Source organism: Manis javanica, chromosome 3 (assembly GCF_040802235.1).
Source record: "Manis javanica isolate MJ-LG chromosome 3, MJ_LKY, whole genome shotgun sequence".
Taxonomy (NCBI): domain Eukaryota; kingdom Metazoa; phylum Chordata; class Mammalia; order Pholidota; family Manidae; genus Manis; species Manis javanica.
This window is the reverse complement of record NC_133158.1, coordinates 132,533,255-132,555,804: the sequence shown is the minus strand read 5'-3', so window position 1 is coordinate 132,555,804 and position 22,550 is coordinate 132,533,255. Positions and strand designations below refer to the sequence as shown.

General features: G+C 34.3%; 1 protein-coding gene across 2 annotated transcripts in view; it reads right to left on the bottom strand.

Moving 5' to 3' along the window:
- SPATA16 (spermatogenesis associated 16) overlaps window positions 1-22,550 on the bottom strand; it is a 212,783-nt gene that overhangs the window by 87,593 nt on the left and 102,640 nt on the right. For both annotated transcript variants that reach the window (XM_037003739.2, XM_073230426.1), the window contains exon 4: window positions 14,173-14,262. In XM_037003739.2, coding sequence (XP_036859634.2) covers window positions 14,173-14,262 — 90 coding nt within the window. The remainder of the gene's footprint in view (window positions 1-14,172; window positions 14,263-22,550) is intronic.

Here is a 22,550-nt window from a genome sequence, read left to right as displayed (position 1 = left end):
ACAGAGAACTTGCAAAAATAGTGCAGAGAGTTAATGTATACTCTTCCACCCAGCTTTCCCTAGCTTTTTCTAATTTTAACAGCTAACATAATCATAGTACAGTGAATAGACTTTTCTAAGTTTTACCAGTTTTTTGCCTTAATGTCTTTTTTCTGTTCCAAGATGCAGGCAAGGGTCCCACAATAAATTTGGCTGTTGTGTCTCTTAGGTCTTCCAGTGTTTGACATTTCCTCATTCTTTTCTTGTCTTTCATGGCCTTGATACTTTAATGAGTATTGATTGGTTATTATATAGAATGTCTCCCAAATTGAGTTTGTCTGATATCTTGTCATGATTCCATTGAAATTAGCATTTTACGCAAGAATACTATAGATATGACATGGTTTTCTCATTGCATACTTCCGAGGAGTACATAATGTCAATGATTTTTTACTGGCGATAATAACCTTGGTCACTTGATCAAGGTGGTGTTTGCTGGGTTTCTTAACCATAGAGTTACTAGGTTTCCCTTTTCAATTAATAAATACTTGTGAGAGTTTTTAAAATTGAATTATAGTTGATATACAATATTAAATTACTTTTGGGTATATAACATAGTGCTTTGATATTTTTATACATTAAAAAATGATCACATGATAGGTCTGGCTACCATCTGTTGTCTTTTTAGTCTCAGGTCTTATTTCATTCTTCAAACCACTTTGAATTTACTTTAGTTTATGGTATGAGAAAGTGTCCAGTTTCATTCTTTTGCATGTATCTGTTTTCCACACTGTTTCTTGAAGAGATGTCTTTTCCTCTTTGTATATTCTTGGCTCCTTTGTCATAGATTATAAGTGAGGGTTTATTTTTGGCCTCTCTTCTGTTCCATTGATGTGTGCATGTTTGTTTTTGTGCCAGTACCATACTGTCTTGATTATTACACCTTTGTAGTATAGCTCAAAATCAGAGTGTAATGTCTCTGGTGTTGTTCTTCCCTCTCAAGGATGCTTTGGTGTTTCAGGGTCTTTTGTGGTTCCCATACAAATTTTAGGATTATTTGTTCTAGTTCTGTGAAAAGTGTCATTGCATTTTGATAGGGATTGCATTGGACCTGTAGATTACTTTGGGTAGTATGGATGTTTTTACAAGGTTTCTTTTTCCAATCCAAGAGCATGGTATATCTTTCTATTTATTTCTGTCATCTTCAGTTTTTTATTAACATGATGTAGTTTTTTTTTAAGTTTTCATGGTATGTGTCTTTCTCCTTGCTTAAATTTGTTCCTAGGTATATTTTATTCTTGTGCAATTGTAAATGGGATTGTTTTTTAAATTTCTCTTTCTGATAATTCATTGCATATAAAAACACAATAGATTTCTGTATGTTGATTATGTATCCTGCAACTTTAATGAATTCATTTATTAATTCTAATAGTTTTTGAGTGTTGGCTTCAAGTTTTTCTAAATATATTGTCATGTCATCTGCAAATAGTGACAGTTTTACTTCTTTCTTTCCAACATGGGAGACTTTATTTCTTTTTCTTGTCTGATTACTATGCCTAGGGCTTTTAATACTATATTGAATAAAAGTGTTGAGAGTGGACATCTTTATCTTAATCCTAATTTTAGAGTAAAAGTTTTCAATTGTTCACCACTGAGAATGATGTTAGGTGTGGGTTTGTCAAATATTGTCTTTATTATGTTGAAGTACTTTTTGTCTATTACCACTTTGTTGAGAGTTTTTATTATGAATGGATGTTGGATTTTGTCAAATGTTTCACATCTTTTGAGATGATCATATGATTTTTTATCCTTCATTTTGCTCATATCGTATATCACATCGATTGATTTGTGGATCCTGAACCATCCTCACATCCCTGAAATAAATTCCACTTGATCATGGTATCTCATCCTTTTAATATGTTGTTGAGTTCCATTTGTTGATATTTTGTTGAGGATTTTTATATGTGTTCATTAGGGATATTGGCTTGTAATTTTCTTTTTAAAAGTGTCTCTGTTTGGTTTAGGTATCAGGATAATGCTGGCCTCATAGCATGAGCTTCAAGGTATTTCTTCTTCAATTTTTTGGAATAGTTTGAGGAGAATAGATATTTACTCTTTTTTAAATATTTGGTAGAATTCATCTGTGAAGCTGCCTTGTAATTGACCTTTTTGTAGGAGTTTATTAATGATTCAATTACTAGTGATTACAGATTTTCATTTTTTTTCCTGATTCAGGCTTAGAAGATTTTATGTTTCTGAAATTTATCCATTTCTTCTAGGTTGTCTAATTTGTTGTTGCCTAATTTATATGGTGTATGTAGTAGTCTTTTTTAAAATTAAAATATAATTGATATACAATCTTCTGAAGGTTTCACATGAACAACATTGTGGGTTCAACATTCACCCATATAATCAAGTACTCATCCTCCCTTGCAGTCACTGTCTATCAGCGTAGTAAGATGCTATAGAGTCATAACTTGTCTTCTCCATGCTGTACTGCCTTCCCCATAATCTACCTATATTATGATTGCAAATTATAGTGCTCCTTAATCCCCTTCTTCATCCCCACCCACCCTCCCCAACCCCTTCCCTTTGGTAACCACTAGTCCCTTCTCAGAGTCTGTGAGTCTGCTGCTGTTTTGTTCATTCAGTTTTGCTTTGTTTTTATACATCATAAATGAGTGAAATCTTTTGGTAATTGTCTTTCTCTGCCTGGCTTATTTCACTAGGCATAATACCCTGTAGCTCCATCCATGTTGTTGCAAATAGGAGGATTTCTTTTCTTTTTATGGCTGAATAATATTCCATTGTGTATAGTACATAGTAGTCTTTTATGATCCTTTGTATTTCTGTGGTATCAGTTGTAACTTTACTTATTTGTGCCCTTTCTCCTTTTTTTCTTGATGAGTCTTGGTATAAATTTATTAATTTTGTTTACCTTTTGAAAGAGCAAACTCTTAGCTTTATTACTCTTTTTCATTTTTTTAAGTCTGTTTGATTTGCACTCTATTATTTCCTTTCTTTAGGCTTTGTTTATTCTTTTTTATCTCCCTTAGCTGTAGGATTAGGTTATTTATTTGAGATTTCTTGTGTCTTGAGTTAGACATGTATCACTATAAACTTCCACTTAGAACTACTTTTACGGCATCCCACTGATTTTGGAGCATTGTGTTTTCATTTTCATTTTCATTTTCTGATTTTTTATTTAATTTTTTGCTGGCCTATGTGTTGTTCAGTAACATGTTGTTTGGTCTCCACATTTGTGTTTTTTGAGTTTTCTTCTTGTAATTAATTTCTAGCTTTGTTCTGTTGTTGTTGAAAAGGATACTTGATATGATTTCAATCTTCTTAAATTTATTGAGACTTGTTTTGTGGCCTAACATGTGATCTACACTGGTGATTGTTCCATGTGCACTTGAAAAGAATGTGTATTCTTTTTTTTTTTAATGAAATGCTCTGTATATATCTAAGTCCATCTACTCTAATGTGTTATTCAAGGCTGATGTTCCTTACTGAGTTTCTGTCCAATCTACCCATTGATGTAAGTGGGGTGTTTGAGTCCCCTATTATTGTATTACCGTCAATTTCTCCCTTTGTATCTGTTCATATTTGCTGTATACATTTAGGTGTTTCTATGTTGGTTGCATCAATATTTACAAGTTTTATATTCTTGTTGAATTAATCCCTTTATCATTATGTAATACCCTTCTTTGACTCTTGTTATAGCCTTTGTTTTTTTCCATTTCTTCACTTTTAGTTTACATGTATCCTTACTTCGAAAGTGAGTCTCCTGAAGGCAGCATATAGATGGGTCTTGTTTTTTTATCCTTTCAGACATCCTTTGTCTTTTGATTGGAGTGTTTTATCTATTTACTTTTAAAGTTATTATTGATAGGTGTATACTTATTGCCATTTAAAAAATTGTTTTCTGGTTGTTTTTGTACTTCTTCTCTGTTCCTTTCTTATCTTGCTCCTTTATTACTTGACAACTTTCTTTAGTGTTATGTTTGTATTTTTTTCTCTTTATTTATGTATTTATTAGAGGTTTTTGGTTCACGGTTACCATGAGGTTCATATACAATGACCCATGTATACACCGGTCTATTTTGAGTTCATGGTCATTTAAGTTTGAATGCATTCTGAAAGCACTACATTTTTACTCCCTTCTCCCCATGCTTTATGTTTTTGGATGTCATATTTTCCATCTTTTTACAGATTTTTTTACCCTATCCCTTAACTAACTGTTGTAGATTAATACTTTTGTTTTTAGCCCTCATACTAGCTTTATTAATGGTTGATCCATTTCTTTTTCTGTATGTTTGCCTTTACCAGTAAGATTTTTTCTTTCATATATATATATATATTTTATTTCTACTTATGGCCTTTTCTTTTCTACTTAAAGAGAAGTCCCTTTAATATTTCTTGTAAAGCTTGTTTAGTAAGAATGAACTCCTTTAGCTTTTGCTTATCTGGGAAACTCTATCTCCCCTTTAATTCTGAATGATAAACTGGCCAGGTAGAGTGCCCTTGGTTGTAAGGCTTTTCCTTTCAGCAATTCGAATATATTGTGCCACTATCTTCTGGCCTGCAAAGTTGCTGTTGAAAAACCAGCTTATAATGTCACGGGGTTCCCATACATGTAATTAATTGCTTTTCTCTTGCTGCTTTTAAGATTCTCTCTTTATCGTAATTTTTTTACATTTTAATTATGTGTCTTGGTTTGGATCTCTTTGGGTTCATCTTTATCAGGACTCTGTGTTTCCTGGACCTGGACGTCTGTTTCCTTCTCTAGGTTAGGGAAGTTTTCAGCTATCATTTCTTCAAGTAAGTTTTCTGTACCTTTCTCTTTATTTTCTCTTCCTGGGTCCCCTATAATGAGAATGTTAGTATGTTTGACATTTCCCAGAGATTCCTTTAACTATCCTAGTATTTCCCTTTGTCCAGGTTTGTTAGCTTCAGGTAAAATGGCTCCTCTTGAAAGCAGTCTGTTAAGAATAGAATGGCATATTTCAAATAGTCCCTTTCTTAGGGGTCTCCCTATGACTGGGTGGCTCTAGAATATGTAGTTCTCAGAGTTGTCCACGTTGAGCCAATTGGCCAGCTACTTGTCCATTACAGTTCAGGTTTTCCTACCCCAATACTGGTTCCCGCAGAAGTTTCTCCTCTAGTAAGTCGTGATTCTCTGTATTTGTTTGTTTGCCTGAGGTTTTGGGACAGCTGGTTTGGCCTGTGACCTCACTTCTCTTACACATCTAAGAAGGGTTGTTAATATTTCAGTCTCTTCATCTATTTACTGGTTAGAATGAAGTGGAGACTTGTAAGCTTCTTATGAGAAGGACTGGAAACTGAAAGTCTCTTAGTAGGTCTTGCGTGCAACAATTATTACTGTGATGCTTGCGCATATTGATTTTCCCTCATTTATTCTGTATATATTAGTTGGTATTCATCTGTAAGGAAGAGTTTTTCTTTATCCCCCATATTCATTTATTCAATTATTTTTATATTAACATAGACTCATAGATATGGATATTCTTCAGTTCAATGGATTATGATTTAATATTATAATATTAACTTTGTTATTCAATTGTTTAGTTATTGGGAATACCTTCTGTTTGGCTCTTATGTCAAATAGACGTTTAAAAAATATGTGGACAGTGTATAAAAGTAAAGAGGGTTTGATAAGCTAGCACTGAAGTTTTCTCTGAGGATATATTTTAATATTTATTGGTCTAAGTATTTTTCTGAGGATATGTACTTAATATTTATTGGACTAAACTGTCTTTTAATAGTAATGTTCTTAGAGGAAAGGTGACAAAGCCTGAGGTTTTCAACAGAGTGAAGACAGAATAGAAAATCACCTGCTAAAAGGTTTCCTTAAGAATAACACATTCAATGAAAGAACTAGGAAAAACTCTCACAGAGCAAAATGGTGGAACTACATGCCAGTCATGGCCTTGGATCCTGGTGGAGCACAGGAAAAAGTAGTCTTCCTTGGGAGTTCCTAACCAGAACCTAAACTATTCTGGTTTGGAATTCAGTCACACTTTTTACAGTTTATGTGGAAGAGCAGACAAGACATTCCTGAAAAGAGTTGGTTGAGGAGGTTGGCTTTGCCTGATGTCAACACATATAAAACCATCCTATATAGCATTGTGTGGTTTTGGCAATGCAACAGACAAATAGATGTATGAATAGAATAGAGAAAAGGAATCAACATATTCATATATGGAAAACGGACATAGATAGAGACAATAATGAAGATCAATGGTAAAAGGATTTAATAGATAACCAAGATAACTAGCTATCCATTAAGGGAAAAAAATGATAACAGACTCTTATTTACAACATATGAAAAAACAATTATCATTGGGTGAAAACTTTAAAGGCAAAGGGAAAACTTAAAACTTTTGAAGACAATATGAGGCTATCTTGATATGCTTGGGATAGGGAAGAATATTTTTAGAACTCAGTGCAAATCATAAAGAAATCTAATTACATCTGACTACACTAAAACTAATTCTTTAGACTTACATACCATAAAGAGTATGCTTACATAAGCCATAACTGGAAGAAATTACTTGCAACACATATTACCAAAAAACTATTAGTATCCAGAATATATAAAGAATCCTACGATTCAATGATAAAAAGTTTAATAAGAAATGATTAAAAGATAAGTATGCAATTTGAGCATTTCACAGAAGAGGAAACATGATTGACTAATCAGTGCATTAAATATGCATAGGATAATTAGTAATAAAAAAATGAAAGTGTAAATCACCATGAGGCAATACCATTTCAAATTCACCCAAATGGCAATATGAAAAAGTCTAAGGATACCAAGTATATCCTTTTGTGTAGAAAGGAGTTGGGGTCTTGTTGATAAAAATTAAGCTCCAATTTGATTTGTTACTTATCAATGATATGATCCTTGACAAGTCATTCAAACTCTAGCTTAAGTTTCCTCACCTACAAAATGTAGCACATAGTTTCTTTGCAGAGCTGTGAGGAGCAAAGATAAGGCACAACAAGTGGCAAAATAAAATTTGTCAAAAAGCACGAGTGTATAGATAATGGCTGCTGAAATGGAGATAAATTAGGGTCATAGTCCAGGAATATGATGTTTATAGCAAAGTCTCACTCAGTACAATTAATTCATAGTGAATGTATTAGGGTTTTATACATCATTCTTCAACACTACCAACAGTAGCAGCTACAATAGTTAACTGAGGGCTTACTATATGCCAGGCACTGATTTTAGTGTTTTACTTTCTTTATTTCATGTAATCCTTATGCTTACTTTGTGAAGTAGTATTATTATCCCCATTTTATGTTTGAAGAAATTGAAATTGAAAGAGCTCACTTAACTTTCCCGAGGTCACACATAGTAATTTATAGTGCTGGGCATAGAACACAGGTCTCTCTGGCTTAACTATAACTCTCTAATCTAGATGATTCCTCTTCAGAAACGGAATTTTTGGCTTATATGCAATTGTCACAAGTAGTGGCATCAGGATTAATTTATATGCATGACAGTGTGATGAACCACTGCCAGTATTTATAAAAAGGGTGAAGAATTCTAGAGTTTCTGGCAGTGTGCTGTTAGGATTTCCAGCCCCAAATCTTTTGTCAGGGTATTGCTATTCTTAACAGAAATGAGGAAAAGAAAAAATGGAGAATTGGAGTCAAGACCAGGTGACTTGAACACTTTACTTTCCCTGAATAATTCAAAGTTTTACCTGCCCACCCCAGGAAACTCCACACTCTAACTCCCTTCAGGAATAATTAGAATATCACTCAGAATGAAATAGGCTGCTAAAATTCATAATATATTCATACACAAATTTTTGACAAAGCAGTCAAAATCATGCTCCTTTTAACTCCTCAAGCCAAGTCGAATCTTGCCCTTCCGTCCTTATGTTACCACTGGGCTTTCCCAAAACACAGGCGTGTTGACTCTCAGAGTGAGACAGGACCTACTAGCCTTGTGGTACATTGTGGCCTCTTGTACAATACCTCAGCTAAATGACTAAACATATTCTAGTTGCAATGTTGAGAAACTCATCATCTCTTGAGATAAATTAATTTATCTTCAAAGAGCTCTAATTGTTAACAACAAAAACAATGATAACAGCTCATTTGCTATGGAGAGTTTATGATGTGCCAAGTACTGTGCTAAACACACCATATAAATTGTCTCATTTATCCTCATAATAACCTGTGTGGCATAGATGCTATTATTACCTCCAATTTACAAATTAAAAATATGGAGGAGTTCTATTCATTTATTATAATTTTAGCACCTGCAGACTAAACTCTAATTCACTTACCAACACTCAGATAATAAAAAATGGCACAGAACACTCAGAGATAAACTTCAGCTCCTTTGGATTAAACATTTTATGTTTAATTGGTTTTCTACATTCCATATTTAGAAAATGTGGAATCAGGTGGACATCTGATGGAAGGGAAGATGGGAAGGAAGAGAAGATTTTCATTTCCTCATATTTAACAAGTGACATCCTAGGGACTTTCTGGATTTTCCCTTATGTGTTCTTCATTGTTCCACCCACCTTTTTTTTTTTTTTTTTTTAAGATGCAAGGTTGGATCTATAGCAAAGAAAAAAAAAACCTTTCTCTGTTCTCTGCCACAAGTTTCCTAGACCAACATTTGCAAATAGCACACCTAGTCCAAGGACGGTGCATTTCTAAATTATTTTAGAAATATTTAGAGGTAATGCAAATGCACAGTATATCATTCAAAAGAGAAAAGGGACAAAAATAATTATCATAAGCATCAGCAAGATGGAGGAACTCACAAAGTCAATCAATATATTTTCTTCTCTAATAAATTTTTAGATAGGCTTTTAACAGCCAGAGTAAATTTTTTCTATATTTCTGTAAAATTATGTATCTTTGCAGTAATTTACTTGTAATTTGAATCATGTTCAAATAGCTCAATTTTTCTTAAGGCAAGAGAATTACTTTTAAATCTCCCAATGTCATTGCAACTTTAAGATTAGTATTTTTGTTACAAGATTAGACATTTATAATGCGCAATTTAAAATCCTTAAGACATAAGAGATGGCTAGAAACTTGAAGCTTTAGTGTATTTTAACCTTCACTTTTTTCCTTGAAATCAAAAACACTGTACCTTACATGCAAAAAATTGGGCAAGCTCTGGTGTTACAGTCAGATATTTAATCTAAGCTATATGAAATAACTGAATCTCTGTATTAATGTCTGTTTTAGAAATCATATGCCAAGAATCAACATTTTTACAATGCTTATAGTTCACACAGCCTTGTCATGTCTAGGAAAAGGGGAATTCACTTAATGGTGGAATGATTAAATTCCTCTTCCAACATACAGCCAGCCATATGTTACATGTGACTGGCTAGTACCAACCCACACTAACACTGTGCTGGCATTGGTGAACTGTCTCCAATAAAGAGAAAGAAAGCTTGTTAGGCTGATGACCAGTTTAAGAATCAAAATTAACCTACAGTCTCCATTTATTCTATTTGTAGACATAAATAAGAACTTTTAACCAAAAAATCTGTGGTGTATTTTTAGCATCTCGCATGGTGAATGAATGGATTTTACACTTGCAATTGAATCAGAACTAAGTGAAAATAAACTCCCAACACTACTATCATCTCTTCAGCATCACTTGTCTTGAGTCTGCCTGTCAGTATATTCTTTTCACTTGCAAGACATAATAATCTCATTTAAAATCATAGAGTTCCATGACACTGAAAAAGCTGACAGTTTCTTGCTGCTTGCTAATGTAGTACTGCTCCTGAGTGATCGCTTAGCTGCAGCGACACCACTGTTTTATTTTACCAGGTTTCTAAAGGAATGCTTCAATTTATTTTTAGTTCACTCTTTTCTTTTGGCAGATTGTGATTTATACATGCATTATTTCCAATTTCCAGTAGCATTAACTTTCATAAAATGAACAAAATAACAACAAAACCAAACCCCAAAAATCCCTGCTGGGTCTCAAGAAACCCACCTACTCCCTCTTCTACTAAACTCTTGTATCTGGCTTGTTAGTGAGGGTAACCATGAATTAGTGCATCTTAAAGTACTGTGTTTTGATATGGTTTAATAGAAACGTATTGGTTGGTAAAAGAACAACTCTGGAATATCTTGAGTTCATATGGTACCCAGATTCTCAGTGTTTATACTAATTCTCATTCCAAAATTGATACTCTAATGTGTCACACCTTAGTCATGGCTGAACATTCATTCTAAAATAATATGTTTTTCAAAGGACTGATCTTTTGAGGTTTCCACTGTACACTCATCCAGAGATTAGATTTCCAGAAAATTCAAATATCTTAAGTAGTTTCAAGCTCAGGGTATCAAAAAGTAAATGTAATCATAGACAATTAAAACAATGGAGAATCACCAAGGAGAGCCAGGGGCTAATAGACAGAATGAGACACACTGAGAAAGGCTTGCTAGTGACCACAAGGAAGGGGATGCTCACACGGAGCACAAACATTTTTGAGAAAGAGGTAAGAATCATCAAATAAGACAAGAGGCAAATGTAGAGAAGTAGGATAAGAGAGGCAGGTAGCCAAAATGGTAAAATGGGGGTAAACAAAAAGACATTGCCAGAGGTCAAGAGTTAGGAAGACAAAGCTGAGAATTAGCTCTGAGGGAGAAAACTTGATGTCATAACGAGCAGACTGACACAACTTGGTGACATCTTACCATTTTTTTTTAATCGTGAAAGGCACACACAATATAAAATAGCTCTGAAATCCACTATGTCATTTAACGTATTACTCTGGGAAAGATGAAGATAAGAACATTTTAGACTACATCTTTTATTATTTAGTCCTTGCAATATCATATATATTGCATGATGTATTCACAATATCATTAAATAAAAGTTAGAACACGCAAGATTGTTGCAGATGGCAAATTAACTAAAGCAATTGAACTCTGTGAAATACCATCTTTTCTTAAATGGGGGACTGCTGGTTTTCGACTAATATCCTCCTCCAAATGGCCTATGGGAAGGTGTGGGTAAAATTGCAATATTTCCAGACTCTCTGGCCTGGCCTTAGTGCCAGAATGAATTTCCATATTAATAGGTGTTTCCAAGGGGTGGAGTGATGTAGTCCATCTCCATATCAATAAGTAATTACAAGGGGGAGCCAGGGCATATCGGGACCAGAGAGGTTGGGTGGGGTCCCTTTTTGCAGCCGGGTCACAAGAGACACGGGGGAGCAGAAGTGGATGGGGCTTGTAAGCAATAAATGTGTTTCTCCCACTTTATTTCTCCCTTTGAGTGATTTTGGTTTAAAAGGTATTTTGCTCTGGGCTGGGAAATTATTTCCCCCTCAGAGATACGGAAGGGATCCTTTTGGGAGGAGGACGCTCAGGCTTTGCCCTTGAGTTATTAAACTCCAGTATTCTTTTAGAGCTGGAAGGAAGGACATGATCTAAATTTCAAATCTGATTCTGTGGCCCACAGCCTTGTGTGGGCTTTAGGTCAATTCATCAGATGATGAATTTGTTGAATGATCACTTCAGCAAATTTATAAATATATTTACTAAAACTTAGACTGTTTTAATTCTAGAAAATTTATAACCATTCTACAATGGATCTGAAGGAAGTCAGGACTCTGGCCCTTGGTTTCTCTCTATTCTTCAATCTCCCTCTGCGGGATCCACAGCCCAGATTGTGCTGTGTGGCTTATGTCCATTTTCCCTATTGTGGCTTTCTCTAGCTTCAGGAGACAAAGAAGAAAGCTGTTAAAATCATTGCTCTAAATATGAATTATAAGTTCTATAAATAAAAATAGATTTTATCAAATAGTTAAATTTGGCCACTCTCCAAAAACTGGGGAAATAATCCTAAAAACAAATAAAATGTTGGAAAAAAAAGAAGACTTTCAAAATATCAAAAAGAAATCAGTTATAAACTACTGAACTTCCAAGTTAATATTTGGCTGTATTTGTATTTAGTAGGTGCCTCTCAATCTCAGAAACATGAAGACTTGACATCCTAGAGGAATAACCCCAGTGTGTTGGCTTTTCCAATGAGTTTTAATATAATACGCTTGTAAAAGGCTTGAACTAAATTCTAAGAAATCGATTGATAAATGTAAATGATTTATATATAGATTCATATTTATTGTTTTACATTAGAAATCTAATTGATAAGAGATACTAAGATATTCATGTCAACTCCTTCCCCTTGCAGGGGAAGAATGACTAATATCATATAGTGAGGACTATAGTTGCCAGAGAAACTGAAATGAAAAGTCAAGGAGCATTGTCAGGTCAGTCATCAAATGATATTACATCGATATACTTATGTTACTGCAGGGATATACATAGAGGGACCATGGATATCAGTGTTAATTTTTACATGACAAATACTGACAAATTCCTAATTTTCAAGTTATTGTTGTTTATTTAGGACCCATAAAGAATTCTTGTCACTATTTTAACTCAAATGGTTAGGCTTGATACAATTATGCTGTAGTCAATGATATGCTGGTAACCTGGCTCTTACCAAGCAAAAAAGCCTGAATTTGTAGCATTTGTCAATGTCCATAGCATAAATTCTTCCAGCATTGCTAACTTCTCCCACAGTTTAACAACTATCTCTCCCCAAATTATTGAATATTTAACTATTGACTTTCTAGAGTCTCCACAGCTGACCTCAGCATACCACCACCAGGTTTGTACTAGTTGTATCTGGTACTGAAGTTGCATCTAGTTCTGAAGTTGCATCTAAACTTCTACTGATTTTTTGATTAGATTCAGAAGATACATTAATAATCCATATTTAGGGGAAATTATTTTACAGGTATCTGTTTATGCTGAGCCTATTAACTTCATTTGTGGCTAATGACCTTTAAAAAGTGTGGGACAGAAGGAAGCTTGCTATCATTTCTAAAATTCTTCTTGTGCACATAGTTAGGAAAAATATGCAGGCAGAAATTAAGCTGCAGGGAGACTCTAGTGGAGAAAATAAAATTAGAAGTCATATGTAAGTACATAAGATAAAACACACTAGGGAAAGAAGATAAGGGAAAATGGAATATTAAAAAAATAGACTGATAGAGGTCTATTTTAACTTTTAAAAGTGGGCATAACACACAAGTAAATAGATTGTTGTGGCATATTGGTTGTTGACTACAAAGTAAGAGTAGTTGGGATTAATTCTGTTTTCCATATCCGTCACTTAATTGAGTTTGGGTAACACCTAGGACTATCTTATACAAATGGAATTCATGTCAACCCAATGGTATCAATTTTATGGAACCATTTTATTACCCACTTAAATTCCCTAAACTTCGTTTTCCAAGAGAGTGTTATTTGCAAGGGTTCTAGAGAGAGTAACCACTTGCAACCTATGTGTCCCATCTCTACTACTACAGATTTTTTAGAAGTTACACTTGCAGTAAGTATAGAAATCACTCACATTTTGGTGGTAAAGTAGGTGAATAAGAAACAGCAGGTGCCTATACATTGGGAGATGAGGAAAATTCTTTGAGAGAATTTATCAAGGCAATGGGAGCCTGATACGAACTTAATCTGGAAGAGGAAAAAACCTTAGTTGTCACAGCTGAGAAGGAATTCTGCATGTAATAATGAAGCCTTTTGATTCTTGCAATTCTTTGCCATAAGTCTAGGTTCTGGGTATGAGAATATTAAAACTGCTTCACTCAGTTTTTATGAAACATATTGGGGTCCAATAAGCAACAGGACATTATAAAAGTGACTTGGGACACTTCTAAGAATTCTTGGTGCCATCTCTCTTAGGAATGGGCTCCTGAAGTCCTTTTCATGTGGTTGGATTTCATTTCCAGAATTGAAGAAAGAAATAGTCATGGAATTGTGTCATTATAGTTAGGACCAGGAAGCTACCCAAGAGCAAGGGGTCAAGTTCATTTCTAATCCTCTGTGGAAGTTTTCCCATCATTATCAATGACCTTATGGCTGGAAAGTTTGAATTTTCCTAAGAACTCTGAATACAGAATGGCTTTAATTAAAGAAAAAGATAGCCAATAATTGTTGGTTTGATGTTATAAGATAATAATTCTAGCAAAATCATGTTCTATGAGAGAAACAGAAAGTTCTCTTATACTATTACCAGAAGCTGAAAATAAAGTTAATTTAACTTGAAGTAAATCTTCACAAAAGTTATAACAAACATACCGGGCAGCTTCTGAATATCTCTCCAGACATCTAAACACTGTTGCCTGACGAAGGTGATTTCGGAAATAGGCTGGGTTTAAAATAATGCTCCTGTAAAAAGATAAAAGAAATGCAGTTGTCATTAGGTCTTTAAAAGTCAATTACCAGAACTGTATAGGAATGAAATAAAATGTATTCAGTTTTACATACTGTATATTTTAAAAGATACTGATGCTTGAACCCCTTTCATCCTCGTAATTGTTAGTTAAGACAAACAAGCATTCTTGAAGGACTAAGTCTGCATGATAAAAGCAGTTTTATTTATAGCACTAGATTTCTTTTATGTGACTGGATATCTTTAATGACAAAGAATTTGAATACAACTTATATTACATAGAAGACAGATGTTCTTTCTGTATGTTAATAAATCAGGCAAAAATCAGAAGGTATTTATAGTATGTCTACCTATAATAAAGTAGGAGATTGTTAACTGCTGAATTTCCATTAAAAAAGGATGTGGAATTTGGGTAACATGTTCATTTAGTGCTTCATAATTAGGTTCTGTATCTTATTAACCCAGCTGGACAATGTAGTGGAATAGAAGGAGCTCTGTAAAAATGTAACCACTTTTGGTTAGGCCCTTATATATTTTGGGTTTTCATTTTATTTTTATTGAAATTATAGGGCTTGATCTGTGGGTAAGATGATCTATCTATCCTTACTTGTGATTTCTCCATCATCTCAGAGTTCTGGAGTTTCAATCCAAGCCCAAATGAGGTGATCACTCCTCAGCTGCCTTCTTCTCCTAGAGATAAACTGGTAGACATTTCCCTTCCTTGCTTCACTGACCAGGCACTGTTTAAGGCATTTGAAATAAAGAGGTGAGCTAGACATAGCTCAGGGCCTATCGCCATTTGGGGAGACCGCTGAAGATGAAGGTGAGTGTAGCTTGTACTAACGGAGTGCGTGGTGTCACTGATACAGGATTCAAAATGGTACAGAACCAACAGCGTTATTATCAACCTCCATGTGAGCCTGTTCTGACAAGTTGATGAGAAACACTTGAAATTAGTTTATTATTGAGGGAAATGATCTTTAATCTTTTTTTTTATTTTTGAGAAGTTCACAGAGCTTTTTGGAATCAAATGAAAGCTAGGTTCCTCTGCCCGGAAGAATGCACATAAACATAATTGCCCCAAATCTAGGGAATTCATGGAATCCCTGAAGGTTATTCATGAATTACAGATTCAAAAAAAACATCCAGGCAAAAATAATTCCATTCCCAGAAACATTGCTTATGGAAAGAACAAAGTAGAAAAGAAACATATTTTTGGCTCATGTAGAATTATAGAATTATATAGCAATGAGAGGGGTGGTAAATAATTTAGCTCTTTTAAACAAAGAGGTTACCAAGAGGTTAAGGGAACTTTGTAAAATCATGCACAACTAGTAGGTGAAGAGCTGTTTTATTGTGATTCCTACCTCTAGCTACTCAGTACTTCATATTCTAACTTATGGCTTTTCCTATGAAGATTTCTGAATTAGAGGGCCTTGAATTAGTGAAATATACTATACTCTATGGCTAATCATTTGTACAAATGAGTACATTAATCCCCAAGAATACAGAGCATTTCTTTTGGTGGTTTCTGATTAAAATGTTAGAAATTTAAAAACGTTTATGCATATCAATACTGAACTACAAATACTTTATATTAATTCAGAAAAAAGTGTGTTTCTAAAGCATGTTTATATATTTTATCCCTGTAAAAGTAATCTTGTAAAAGTAGATCAGAATGAATAAGAGCAGAGCTGTGTCTTGGGGCCTGGGTCTTCCTTCTGACCAAAATTTGTCCTTATACATCATACCCATAGCTTATTCTTCCCTCTTTGTAATTACTCACTCACTTATGCATTTTTAGTAAATGCCCACAAATGTGATGGGACCAAATGCTTACTGAATGGATGGTTTTAGCATATGACATCTCTTTGTCCATAATGTGCTTTTCTGGCTTTGCTGAGCTATTCTCCAAGGATCTTGCTTTGCCAGACAAATTCTTTGACAAAAATGCAAAAGACTGGAGAGAAGGATGGGGCGAGGTGAGCAGAAGGAATAATTAAGAGAAGGAGGAAGGAGAAGAAGAGTCATAAAGTGGTCTGAATATAGGTGGAGGAGAAGATTTTTGTGGGTGGTGAGGATTGGTGAGGTAAACACCATGGGAACTGTTTCAATGTGAATTTTAAGAAGAATAGTCTTTTAAAATAAAATTGCTTGTAATTACAAGTCACATTTATAGTATTGAAAAAGAACACGGGTTTAAGAAATTACTATTGCTAGGCAAGAATAGTGTCTTTTAACCCTGCCACCACCCTTCACTGAGCCATGTGAGTCAACTTCATTTGAGAGACTCAAAGAAGGTCTGGACCCACTCTACCCCGAGAAGTGGAGGTATAATCATAAAAAAGTGTTTAGAAATTTGAGATAAGGTATCATATTTAGCAATCAATTATTTTTGGCTCTCATAATTACTGAAACATTTACTGTGTGCTCCTATATGCTGTGTAATTCCAGGGGGAAAATATGTTTCCAGCCCAGGGCAAATAACCTTTGAAGCCAAAATCAGTCAAAGGGAGAAGCAACATGGGAGAAATCTGTTTATTGCTTACAAGCAGTTGCCTACTTCTGCTCCCCCATGTTTCCTGCAGCCCGGTTGCAGAAGGACCCCACCAAACCTCTCTGGTCTAGATACTCCCTCATTCCCTGCCCTGCTGTGTAATCACCTATTGATACGGAGATGGACTACTTCTCTCCACTCCTTGGAAACACCTATTGATATGGAGTGTATTAAAGCCAGGTGAGAGATTCTGGAAATATTGAAATTTTACCCACTTACCCTATTAGATGTTTGGTAAGGAAATGCTGGTGGTAATTTTGAAGGCCTTTTTTTTTACACTTTAAAAAATTTAATGGTTTCTAAAATGACATATGCTTTAAAAGGTGTATTTTATGCTTTGCACAACTTGTAGAGGAAATGCTGATTTAAAACTTGCTTTAAAAACTCTTAATCATTTATCTGATGCCCTTCTGGGAAGAAGTCTACAACCAAAATGGAGAGTCTGACTGGGGCAGTAGAGGAAAAGAGAAAAACCCCACAGTCATAATCTAAGAGTGATAATGATCCCTGTTCTGGTTGGTCTGTTTTTATAAGAGTGGAAATAACTCTGATTTAGCTGTGCTGATAGGGCTTTTGGTAAAATATAAGAATCATGTTAGAGAGAATAGCTAAATTATAGAAGTCACTGAATTTTTATTAAAAGAATGGAGATAGTAACAGGCCATGATTACTCACTAGATTGGCTAGCCCTTCTGAGATTGGGATCATGTAAAATAATAAATATGATAGGTAAAACATTTTCTTTATAAATTATTCCTGCAGTATATCTTTTAATTATTTCTATTTGTGAATGCTTTAAAATTTATCTTTATACAAAAGTTAACACAATTTTATAGTCTGTGCATGCATGTGCACTTGTTTTCTTAAGTCCTAAGGTCATAATGTTGTGAGGCCAGAATATTAGTCCATTTCAGGGATTGTTCGGGTGTCTCTGTTTACTTGTCAAATAATCTGTCCTTCTCTCAGCGATTTGCTAATATGCCAAGTTCCTATGTGCACTTGGATGGATGGCTGGACTTTGTATCCCACACTTTTGATCTGTCTGTTTCTGTGACAGAAGCAAATTGCTTTAATTAATGTCATTTTAAAGTACATTTCAATTTCTGGAATGGAAAGAACTGCCTACTGTCCTTTCTATGAAAAAATTTGTTATCTGATATAGCATATTTATTCTTCCTCATGAACTTCATAATCTTCATCTTCTGAAGTTGAAAAAATAGCACTTGGTCATTTTCACTGGTCTTAAAATAGAGGCATTAGATTCATTTTAGGAAGAATAGACATTTTTATGCTATTGTCTTCTCATCCAGGAGGGTGACATTTCTTATTCATTCAAATATTCTTTTATGTCTCCCAGTAATATTTTAACATTCTTTTTACTTTTTTCAAAAATAGAGGCTGTTAGTTTCTTATTAATTCTTAAGTTTTAAAATTATACATGAGAATATATATATGTGTGTGTGTGTGTGTGTGTGTGAATATATGCACATGTGTGTGTGTACAGTGTGTATGTTCCTCCTCAAAGAATGATCAATAGTACCTGGGAGCTCACTAGAAATGTGAAATCTTGATCCCCATGCCAAACCTACTGAATCTGCATTTTCACAAGACTTTCAGGTGATTTACACATTAAAGTTTGGGAAGCCCTACATATTTGCATGGTAAGAATGTTTTCTTTTTCCATTTTACTTCCTTCTTATTGCTAGCATCTAGATAGGCATTTTAAAAATACTTATTTGTATATTTTACTTAATATTGCAACAATTTAGTTTTATTCACATCATCTGCAAATAATGATTTTTGGTACTACTTTTCAGTATTTAGATCTGCTTTTCTTGTCTTTGATCATAAGCAAATTTTTTAAAGTAATTTAAATACACTTCAATATGTCATTGATAATTATGATTGTAGGTTGATTTGAGAAAAAATTATTTTCCAAGAGTTATTGCATATAGTAATGTTCACCTTTTTAAACTTAACATTTAAAGCACTTTGACAAATTTATAACCACCACCACACTGAAGATATAAAGTATTTCCAAGTATACCAGAAAGCGATGATGGAGGCCAGAGAGTTTCCTATCTATTCCCTGGAAACATGTTTTGCTTCTACTACTCTACCAGAAGCCATGGGTTTTTGCTTGGACTTTGAATGAGAATGGTAGCTATCTATCACTCCTTCAGAAGTTCAGTCTTATATGAGATAGGAGATCAGGGAAGCAATTTTTTATTTAGGCAAAATTCCCTTTACCTTGGTTGGTCATTAGCAAAGTGAGTTAGCACTTATTCATCCTCCTGAATGATGGTCCTCTTACTCTCCTAATAAAGTGCTGCCATATTTTTTTAGAAATGGTTGATGTAGAGAAGTCCAGGAATATGGAATATTTAAGTTTCACCAGAGAATGATATACTTGTGGCTAACATGTTGACGTTTATGTTGGACATTGGCATTACTCAATAGATTATAACTAGCTGAACAACTAACTGATCAGTAATATTGAAGTATGATCTGGCTTATTATGAAAGAAGGAATTTAATGGTTTGTGTTTAGCCCTTTGGGGGACACTACTTCCATTTGTGACTAGGATTAAGAGGTTATGAAAGGATGTCTGTAAAATTTTCAGATGGGATAAATTTAACTCAACAAGTAGCTCTAATATCACTGATGATAAAAGCAAAATCCAAAGTGATCTGGATTGGTTAAAAATAAAAACCTTATGACATGGATTTAAAAAATCAGTTTAATAAATATAATCATGGCTTAAGTTTGAGCATGCATTAAAAAGTCTAAATATTTTAACTAATCAAAAGCTGAATTTCATAGGATAACATGATAGAACTACAAAAACAGTACAGAAAATTTATGCTAAATCAATCAAAGGTATTATGTCCAAATAAATGATATTTCCACTGAATTGTGCCTTAGCCATATAGTCTCTTGAATTCATATATAGTTCTGAGCATTTGTGAGAATCATTACCATATGGTATGTGTCTAGATGGTTCACTGGGTTTGGGGAACACAGTGTGTGAACATAGGGAAGGAAAATGGTATGTTTAGAGAGTTAAATAAGATTAGTGTAGATAAGTAAGAACTTTCAAATTTCAAAAGACCCATCATGTGGAAAATAGAATAATTATTCTGTGTAATACCAGGTGAGGCCATGCAAAAACCAGAATTATGAAGTTAATAACTTGTTCAGTTCAACATAAGGAGAGACTTAATAACCAATGATACAACAGGCTTTGTGAAAAGTTTCCTTTAACTAGAATCATTTAAAGGATATTTAGAATGCCATCTGTCAGAATGTGTAGAAGAAATTCTTGACTGAGGTGGAAATTAGGCTGAATGACTTTCAAGTATATTCACAAAAATCCCTTATAATATGTTCCCAAGCTATGCAAAATGTCTGAGTTTTTCTCCTATTGTAGGCTAACAAGTTAGCTAGACATAGTTGCATGGATTCTCATAGAACACATGAACCTTCAGGGCCAGAGACAAAGGGCAGTTTCTTACTAACAGCAATAGCAGTAGACAGTGTATATCTTTTGTTGCACTGGCTCCTTGAGCCACAATTCCCAGATAGCAATACAAAGAATGGTGACACCTTCTCATGCAGTAGGCTGCACAATAGGGGTGGATTCCTGAGGTTAGGGAGCATAAATCTTTCATAAAGGGCTGTAAGCAGAGCTGTCCTTAGCTTTTTAGGGAAATGCTATCTCCATCTTCCAAGGCTGAGAGCAGGTTTGCCTTTTCTTTCAAGGCTGTTGACCACACACTCATCTTGGAAAAGATAGTCCAGAGCAAAGGCCACTCAGTGCCTTGTTTACAAGACATGCAAAATACAGGAGACCCATGGAGAACTGTCTTCCTACATAGCCAATTTTTGTTCAGATACGCAAGTACTATTTGTTTATATTCATGATGTTAACAAAAAAGGTTCATAGCAAGGTACAAAAAATTAAGCTATCATAGGAAAATGAGAGGACACCTAGTATTAAAAAGCAAGTGGTTGTATTATTATCTATATATATTCTGTTCTAAGAACAGTTGAAGGCAGCTTATAGAACACTTATGATATTAGATGAAAGTAAGAATAACTCACAAGGAACAAAGTGAGAAATAAAGTGGACTATATCAAAACTGAAAACTTCTGTGCATCAAAGGACACTATCCACAGAGTGAAAAGGCAACCCAAGGAATGGAAGAAAATGTTTCCAACTCATATATCTGATAATGGGTAATTATCCAGAATATATAAGGGGCTCCTACAACTTCACAATGAAAAACAAACAACCCAATTAAAAAATGGGCAAAAGACTTGAGAGACATTTTTTCAAAGAAGATATACAAATGGCCAGTAAGCACATGAAAAAATGCCTAACATCATTTATCATTAAGAAAATGCATATAAAAACTACAAAGAGATACCACTTCACACTCATTAGAATGGCTACTCTAAAAAAAAAGACAAGGATGTGGAGAAACTGGAACCCTCAGGCATGGTTTGCGGGAATGCAAAATGGTACTGCTACAGAGAACAGTACAGTAGTTCTTCAAAAAATTAACAATAAAATTATAATATTATCCAGAAATTCCACTTCTGTATATATATCCAAAATAATTGAAAACAGGATTTTGAAGGTGTACCCCCATGCTCATAGTAACATCATTCACAAAAGCTCAAATGTGGAAGCAACCCAAGTGTACACTGACAAATGAGCAGATAAAACACAAAGTAGTATATACATGCAATGGAATATTATTCAGCCTTAAAAAGGAAAGTAATTCTTATAATGCTAAAAATGGGTGAACCTTCAGGATATTATGCCAAGTTAAGTGAGCCAATCACAAAAAGGCAAATACTGACCTAGTTGAGGGACATAGATTAGATAAGTTCATACAGACAAAGTAAAATGGTGGTTGCCTGGGGTAGGGTGAACATGAAATGGAGTTGTTTGATGGTGTTGTTTCATGGTATAACGTTTGAGTTTTGCAACATGAAAATAGTTCTGGAGACTGGTTGTACACAATATGAATATACTTAACACTCCTGAACGTACATTTAAAGATTGGGTAAGATGGCCAATTTTATGTTATGTGTGTTTTATCACAATTAAAAATAAAACAACAACAAAACAAATGAGGAAAATGGGATCAAAACTTGAGTTAAGATGGAACGTCGATGAAGTTAGTACATGAAACATATGTCATAAGATCCTAAGAGTGTGGCTGAGTCAGACTACACGTTTTTCAGGTTTTCTGGTAGCTAATGGAAAGAGGAATGTATAGTTTATTTCAAACAAGCCAGTTGCTCAATTCAAATATTTCTTGTAGTACAATCAGAAAGGTCTCCTTATCCAAAGATGCCCTGTGATGTAACAATCTGTGTCCTCAGAAACAGATTTACAGAAAAATCTGTAAGTGTTCCATATAATTGCTTCTTAGAACTTCCTTCAACATGGGCTATTGTCATAACACCAAATCTCAATCTAACCTGAATTCTGGAGGAAGTGGAAGGAAGAGGAATCTAAAAGAAACAGGCAATAGTGCTATTGCTACAAAGGATTCAGTGAAATCTTAGTGATTGGGTCTTCTTTGGTCACTTGGTTCACTACAGAAGGTTGATTAGAATGAAAGCTAAAGTAAAGCATTACAGTGCTTAATTTATTGAGAAGTGAGATCTATGTATTCCCTTTAAATATCTTACATTGACAAGTAAGACAGA